At 36.6% G+C, this 8,145-nt stretch overlaps 1 protein-coding gene across 2 annotated transcripts; it reads left to right on the top strand.

Moving 5' to 3' along the window:
* The first annotated feature begins 538 nt into the window (after window positions 1-538).
* On the top strand, window positions 539-6,940 carry LOC102577984 (zeaxanthin epoxidase, chloroplastic). 2 transcript variants are annotated; one of them, XM_025093188.2, is made up of 17 exons: window positions 539-1,291; window positions 1,755-1,917; window positions 2,023-2,097; window positions 2,174-2,274; window positions 2,381-2,496; window positions 3,194-3,405; window positions 4,268-4,359; window positions 4,589-4,703; window positions 4,797-4,900; window positions 5,373-5,418; window positions 5,492-5,556; window positions 5,664-5,753; window positions 5,881-5,935; window positions 6,059-6,147; window positions 6,233-6,320; window positions 6,594-6,690; window positions 6,791-6,940. In XM_025093188.2, the coding sequence occupies exons 1-16, from the start codon at window positions 795-797 to the stop codon at window positions 6,678-6,680; spliced, it is 1,995 nt and encodes a 664-aa protein (XP_024948956.2). In that variant the 5' UTR covers window positions 539-794; the 3' UTR covers window positions 6,681-6,690; window positions 6,791-6,940. The 2 variants fall into 2 exon arrangements, with proteins under 2 accessions (XP_024948956.2, XP_006466600.2); XM_006466537.4 differs by having other exon boundaries at window positions 540-1,291; window positions 6,594-6,940.
* The last annotated feature ends 1,205 nt before the right edge of the window (window positions 6,941-8,145 follow it).

Below are 8,145 nucleotides of genomic sequence, written 5' to 3'. Positions count from 1 at the left end.
TTTGGTCATATTATAGTGGATGATAATCTTTCTTTCTACCGACCCACTTGCAAATTGTCGGACGCTCTCATCATCCACACGTTTCAATCTTGCATGTTAAGTGAACATTTTTTGCACCGCCGGAACATATAAAAAGTAAAAATATAATGATGCAGTAGAAAATTTAAGTTCTTTTGTAAATATAAATGTTTTTTAAAAGAATCCTTAAACTAAACACTTAAAAGACTTATATGGTTATATCTAATTTATTCAATCCAATGAACTTTTTAAAAAGTTCATTATACCGGCTTTACTATTATCATTATTATTATTATTATTATTTTCAAATAAGCACAATCTGAGTTTTTGGATGGAATGAACAATCCACTAGCCTCATACATGCGTACCAGAACACATATTCCATAATCCATTTTTTTTTACCGAATTTTCTTTTATAAATCTTTTACTGGAAGTGTTGATAGAAAAACGTTTTGGAAAGTATTTTCTTAAAACGCGACCACCACAGGAAACTTCATAGTCTGTCACCGATATTTCCACCATTGGAAGATGTGGTGGGCCTCAACAGTTAACAGAGGTGCCACATGGCTCAACAATCTCCATGATTGGTGTGGCTTGCTTTGTTTCTTCAAATTCTTGGATTGGTTTACAATCTTTCCGGCCCCACACCACCGGCAAGATTGTTGAAAATTTTGGATTTCACTTCCCCAAGAAATTAAAATAAATAAAACAACGAGAAGTGCTTTCCTTGCCGAGGAGGGGAGAACACTGCAGAAAGAAGCCGTTGGAGAAACAAGATGGTTTCATCTATGTTCTACAATTCAGTCAATCTTTCAACAGCTGTTTTCTCAAGAACCCACTTCCCAGTTCCTGTATACAAACATTCTTGCATTGAATTTTCACGTTATGATCACTGTATTAACTACAAATTCAGGACCGGAACAAGTGGGCAAAGCAAGAACCCGACACAAATGAAAGCTGCAGTGGCAGAGTCCCCTACTAATAACAGTGACAGTGAAAACAAGAAATTGAGGATTTTGGTGGCTGGTGGTGGGATTGGAGGACTTGTATTTGCTTTGGCTGCTAAAAGGAAAGGATTTGAAGTGCTGGTGTTTGAGAAAGATATGAGTGCTATAAGAGGTGAGGGACAATACAGAGGTCCAATTCAGATACAAAGCAATGCATTGGCTGCTTTGGAAGCTATTGATTTGGATGTTGCTGAGGAAGTTATGAGAGCTGGATGTGTTACCGGTGATAGAATTAATGGTTTGGTTGATGGGATTTCTGGTTCTTGGTAAGTTTGCTTCAATATATTGGGCTTCTATTTAAAAAAAACAAATGAATCTCCCCTGGTGTGTTTAACTAAGTAGTCCACAAATTCTGATAGACTTTATGTTCTATTGGAGATCTTATGAATGAGAGAACGGAGTCAATTGCCAATGACATGGAGATGGGTGCGTATTTTATGTACTTCGTGGTACAAGTAGTACAATTGTTATTATGCTAATCTTTTTTTGGACATAGGATCATACTTTTTCTTGTCTATAGTTAAATTGATTCTCAGAACACTATAACTACGAGTTTTAGATTGGGAAATAGTCTCTGGTAGTGGACTTTTCTCACATCTGTAGACGCAATTAGCCAAGAACAATATAAAAAAAAAAATCTTGATGTGGTTGATAATTTTATAGCAAGTTCATTGAAGGAGAGTTGTAGCTGTATGCACCCATTCACATTAATTGCTACATGTTTACCAGGTACATCAAGTTTGATACTTTCACTCCTGCAGCAGAAAAGGGACTGCCAGTCACAAGAGTAATTAGCCGAATGACTTTGCAACAAATACTAGCTAAAGCGGTTGGGGATGAAATCATTTTGAATGAAAGTAATGTTATTGATTTTAAGGATCATGGAGATAAGGTAATTGAGCTGCTGATTGGGTGAAGATCATCTGCCTCACAGATTTCTTTGCTGGTTTAAATTTGCACATTTATGGTTTTGTATTTATGTTATTTATGAGTTCAGGTCTCCGTAGTGCTTGAGAATGGACAGTGTTATGCTGGTGATCTTCTCATTGGAGCTGATGGAATATGGTCCAAGGTATCATTCTATGTAATTTTCATTGTGTGTACTTGATGAATATTGGTACATTCATCAACTGTTTTCTTCTGTGTAGGTCCGGAAGAATTTATTTGGGCCACAGGAAGCCATCTATTCTGGCTACACTTGTTATACTGGTATTGCAGATTTTGTTCCGGCTGATATTGAGAGTGTTGGGTATGTTTACTTTCAGTATCAGCTCTTCATTTTTGCTCCTCATTTATATTAATCTGTAGCTGTATTATGTTAATGTTAAGACACACATATAACTTCTATTTTGAAGGTATCGAGTGTTTCTAGGACACAAACAGTACTTTGTTTCTTCTGATGTGGGGGCTGGAAAAATGCAGTGGTATGCATTTCACAAGGAACCAGCAGGTGGAGTGGATGGCCCCGAAGGTACATTATCTTTGGATCCTCCATATCTATTTTAATAATTTTCCTTGAAATGATACGAAGAAATTCATGTGAACCAAAAGTGTGCAGCTCTGCATATAACATATAACGCTTAATAAAATTAATTTATGATCTTCTAGGAATTTTTGAATTAAAGAAGATGAAAATAAAAAAAATGTCCCTTTTTTAACCCTTATTCCCTTTTTATATTCTATTAAAGTTTCTCCTGTTCGTATAAAAAAATAAATTAAAAAAAAAGTCAAATAGCATACCAACTTCCAACCATTTCCATAAATAAGGATGTCGTGCCTATCGAGTTTATCCTGATTTGTATTGGGGGTCCTATCAACACAGTGGGGTTTGTAGGAGATTTGTGATCTTGAAATGGCAATTGTAATATGTCAAGCTTTTCTCCTAAGTTCCATCGTAATTGATAAATGCCTTTTAGGTTTTATGTGGATCAATGTGAAGTGTAATAGAACTCATTTCATGATATACTCCTCTCGAACTGAATCAAATTTCCAGCTCCTGAAGATGCATTGTTTGAAGGAGGATCCAGTCGTGACAGAACAGCTGGCACTCCATGTTGGGAAAAATTTTGTTCCCAAAATCAAGAAGCTAACAAACGCTCAAAAGTTGAAAATAATGATGCTTCTTCACATTCAAGAATCTATTCCTTGATTCATTTCATATTTGGCAGGTAAAAAGGAAAGGTTGCTGAAAATATTTGAGGGTTGGTGTGATAATGTGGTAGATTTGATACTTGCTACCGATGAAGAAGCAATTCTTCGACGTGACATATATGACCGGACACCCATCTTCACCTGGGGAAGGGGTCGTGTTACTTTGCTTGGGGACTCGGTCCATGCTATGCAGCCAAATTTGGGCCAAGGGGGTTGCATGGCAATTGAGGTACACTTTGTTTTGTTTTGTCTGATGCCTCTCTTTTTCAGGAACCATATTGAACCCTTGTTTATTTTAACTGATTCTGAGCATATCCTGTTATGATATAATGCAAAATGATTTTTAAAATAACCATTTTTTGTGTCTGTTCTTTGTTTTAATTCCATGCTGTGTAAACCCTATAACTGTTTAAACATGTTTCATCATATATGTTAGAACTGAAATTTGCAAGTGAATCCCTGTTGAGATGGAAATGCTTAATAAATATCTTCCCTTATGCTTAATCTCATGTTTCATCTTATTTATTTAATTATTCATTCTTTTTGTTGTATTGTTCATCTTTTTTAAATGATATTGACATCAAATTCAGCATGCCGTGGCTATTGTGGTTGTTGTTTTTGTTTTTGCTGTGCGCGTGGTTGGGGGTAGAAAATATTTTGTTTCTAGTTATCCTTGTTCTAACACCTGATAGCTATCTATTGCCTTTAAGGCTATTGGCATTAGAAATTGGAAATCATGTTTTTATTACTGATTTTCTTTTCTTTTTCTTGATATCAAGAATTAAGATCATTCCCATTATGAATTTGGGGGTACCCCTTCATGGACTTCCACATGTGATTCTTTTTTTTCTTTCAAATTTGCAGTAGTGTGATAGTTGATGTTTCATGAACCATATTTATTATTCAAAATATAATTTCTGTCTAGGCTTTTTGAGATGGGAGAACTGGAAAAGACATTATCCCAACTTCTTTTTCATTCCAAGTGATGTGGCATTCATCAATTGGACCATCCAATTAATGAATGCCTCTTGGAATAATACTTGGGAAGTGCTCTATTTCTCATAATCAAATTATTTATTTCTTTGTTACAGGATGGTTATCAACTTGCAGTAGAGCTTGAGAAAGCCTGTAAAAAAAGCAATGAGTCAAAAACCCCCATTGACATTGTTTCTGCTCTAAAGAGGTAACAGATGATTTGTTTGCCAAAAAATCTGAAAGAGAAGTGTTGACGTGCCTAGGACCAAAAAAAAAAAAAGGGGAAAAAGAGAAGACAGACAATTTGAGAACAGGATCACTTAATGTCTGTGCATGGACTATTGGGCATCATGGATGAATCTTCTTATGTTCTTGGTTGTGGTACCTGAGCAGAGTTTACAACCAACTCTCATTGGTCGTGCTTTTAAATTCTGCAGCTATGAGAGAGCTAGGAGACTGCGAGTGGCTGTTATCCATGGACTGGCAAGATCGGCCGCAGTGATGGCTTCAACTTACAAGGCTTATTTAGGTGTTGGACTTGGACCGTTGTCGGTAGGTTATTTTGGTTATTATCCAATTACTAAAATAATAACTTAAATCTAGTTCTTGAGTAAGATTTTATCATGCGGATGGTTTCCTTTGCAGTTTTTGACAAAGTTCCGGATACCTCATCCAGGAAGAGTAGGTGGTCGATTTTTCATTGACTTAGCAATGCCCTTAATGCTTAGTTGGGTCTTAGGTGGCAACAGGTTAGATTTGGTAGACTCTGTCCTCTTCTGCATTCTAGCTTTTATCTTTATATTTCACCATCATTAATTTTATGGCAGAACACCTTTGATCCCGAAAACTCAAATCAATGATTTTTATTCCCTCTAATGTATATGGGATTGCTAAACTAAAAGCATTGGCCAACTGGTAATCTCATACGACCATATATGCATCAGGTATTATTTAGCTTTTCATGTTTGGAATTCTTTGTGCTTATTGCATTTACTCTAGAATAGCCTTGTTTCTCCAACACCATAGTAACTCAATGCATTCTCAGTGTTTTTAGGAAGCTCTGGGCCAAGGTTTAAAGTAGGATCCTAAATACTAAAGCATTTAAGTTGGAAAAGAAATATCATAAAGATGGATTTCTAAAAATATGCTAAAGCATTCACAAATTTATTTAGTTAAAGGTTTACTTAATGGAACTGAAAATATGATTTTATTCCTTTGCAGCTCAAAACTTGAAGGTAGGTCACCGTGTTGCAAGCTCTCGGACAAGGTACATTGCTTTGTTACTGTTATATTAAGTTGGGATCCTGTAGATGTTAATCCTTGATCTATAATTTCTTCAGGCAAGTGACAACTTACGAACATGGTTTCGTGACGATGACGCATTGGAGCGTGCTATGAATGGAGAGTGCGTATGATAAACCTTATGTTTGTGAATATCAACCCTTGTGCCTTTTCTAATTCTTGTACACATTCTGAAATCACTGTTTCCATACCCTCTTGTTTATTGTGTAGGTGGTTTCTAGTACCATCTGGAAGTGAGAATGTTGTTTCGCAGCCTATTTATTTAAGTGGATCACATGAGAATGAACCCTATTTAATTGGGTATGATTATGATTGTGAATCCGTATTGCTATTGAATTATATTTACGTAAATTAATGGCTGATATTTATGCTATTCAATTAGATTAAGATGGTAATCTATCATATTGATGTGTTATTATGACTGCAGAAGTGAAAGTCACGAGGATTTTTCTCGAACATCGATTGTGATCCCTTCAGCGCAGGTGAATTATTGGCTGCTCACCTTGTTTGCCTCGTTGATCTGGGATATAAATAATTAATTTCTGAAGTCATTGTGTTCAAGTTTAACTGACAATGGTTTAATGAATTTAATCTATATATCTCAGGTGTCCAAAATGCATGCTCGTATCAGCTATAAAGATGGTGCCTTCTACCTGATTGATTTGCAGAGCGAACATGGAACCTATGTCACAGAGTAAGTTGAAAGCATATGGCTGTTGATGCCAATCTTCAATACTTGGTAGAGCTCTTCTCTAAGATTTTTCCCTTTCCAAGTGCAGCAATGAAGGGCGAAGGTATAGGGTATCTTCAAACTTTCCTGCTCGGTTTCGTCCGTCAGACACTATTGAGTTTGGCTCTGATAAAAAGGTTATGAATGATTCTTTACATTCAGTTTAACAGCATGTTTCTCAATTAACACTTATAGCTTGTTGGTTGAGCCGTTATAGAGTAGGATTGTAGCCGTTGTGCTTCCAGGTTCCAACAACGAAAGTGTTGGTTAACTGTCATTTTATCTCAGATAGTCATCTTCTTTACCAATCACCCACCTGCTGTTTCAACTTCAAAGTTTCAGCGATGGCATCATTTACTATTTCTTTTGAAACAATTTTCTCTGACTGAGCTTCATTGTAATATGTGCAGGCAATTTTTCGGGTGAAGGTGATGGGAACTCCTCCAAATAATAATTCAGAGAGAAAGGAAGCGGGTGAAATTCTTCAGGCAGTGTAAAATATCTGAAGTTAGTCATTTTTTTATCGGAGTATACAGGAAGAGGAATTGTACAGCATTTATTGGCGCACTAATGCAAGTCTGATGCCCTGCCTTGTATACAAATGTAGGATCAGAGTAGCGAGCACAGCACAAGAAATGTCATACTCACACATAGAGCTGCTTTGTTTCAGGGAAAGCTGGAACATTTAATTTAATTTAATTTCATTTCTAATACAAACAACTATTGGCTTAATGGCAGAACAACTGTATACGTAGCATGTCCATGACTCCTGTTATGATAGTGGTCCAATTTTTACTTTGTGTTGTGGGCTTGGATGAAGCCCATAAAACTTTCTCCGGAGCCCACTGGTTGAGGCTTCTTGATCATGCAAGGTTCAGGCTTCACAATAAGACACCACCGTGACAAAATTCAGAAAAACTGAGATACAAACAAGAAATGCAAATAGTTGAAGATAGCTGAGACTGAGAGTGGGTCAGTGGAAATTACTAGTAAATGCCAGTGTTAATTTGGACATAAAGTTCATATGCGTGAGTTGAAGACGGAGGTCAGTGAAAATTATCCGTAATGGGTGAAATATCTAATTTCGAAAAACTGAAATATAAGTCGAGTCGTCACTCAACTCAAAGGCAGAGATTGGTTGGTTCTGAAGGGCTGGCGTGAAGATGTAATTGATAGATTTATGTTAACAATAATTTTACTGACAAGCGGGGTCCAACCTCATTTAACACAGCCCTCATGTCATGCACATGCAACTTGTCTGCATATGACCAAAATAAAATCTCAAAATAAGAAGCTCGTAGAACACTTGCACGAACAAAAAGGGTAATTAATTATACGTTTCCTTACGATGAAGAAGATGACTGTGTGATTCACAGGTAAATATCACCTCGCACACAAAAAAGCCTGACAATGAACTTGTCCATTTCATTCCAGCTCTTTGCTATAAATGAGTACAAAAGCGTGTAACCTGACCCGATAAATTTCATCTTTCAATTCATTTACTTTATTAATTCAGTTTTCATACTGAGTATTTGTTGTTACAGCAATTAATACAGAAATCGAAAACTTTGCAGAAACATACATGACACCATTGACAATGCAACACAAACACAGCAGGGGGTCCAGGGCATATATATAATAAGAAGATACCAAACAAATTTGACTTTTATGTAACAAGTGACGAGTAGTGTCGCAACTGCAAATGACCAAAAAGTAAGACACCGTCGCTTCGGTTGCCCTAGTCTTAATTTACTGTCAACGATTAGTCGCCATCCAAAGTATTTGACAGTCGCCTTAAATTTCAATCACTACCCAATGGCCATTGGCCATTGGCCAATGCCCATTTCAATTTCGTACTTCAGTTTATATCTATCATCAGTATCAATCATCATCTCATTCAAAAGCCCCAAGTGCTACTGTCTGTCCCCTTTTGCTTGGAAAAACACCGTCTCAGCCTTAACT

The sequence above is a fragment of the Citrus sinensis genome, chromosome 7 (assembly GCF_022201045.2).
Source record: "Citrus sinensis cultivar Valencia sweet orange chromosome 7, DVS_A1.0, whole genome shotgun sequence".
Taxonomy (NCBI): domain Eukaryota; kingdom Viridiplantae; phylum Streptophyta; class Magnoliopsida; order Sapindales; family Rutaceae; genus Citrus; species Citrus sinensis.
This window is presented reverse-complemented; position numbering and strand designations above follow the sequence as displayed.

Excerpts from the sequence above, each read along its gene's own strand:
- LOC102577984 (XM_025093188.2), top strand. The coding sequence starts at position 795 with ATGGTTTCATCTATGTTCTACAATTCAGTCAATCTTTCAACAGCTGTT. Across the intron at positions 4,360-4,588 it reads ATTGTTTCTGCTCTAAAGAG|CTATGAGAGAGCTAGGAGAC; the intron begins GTAACAGATGAT and ends TAAATTCTGCAG. Across the intron at positions 6,321-6,593 it reads AGTTTGGCTCTGATAAAAAG|GCAATTTTTCGGGTGAAGGT; the intron begins GTTATGAATGAT and ends TAATATGTGCAG.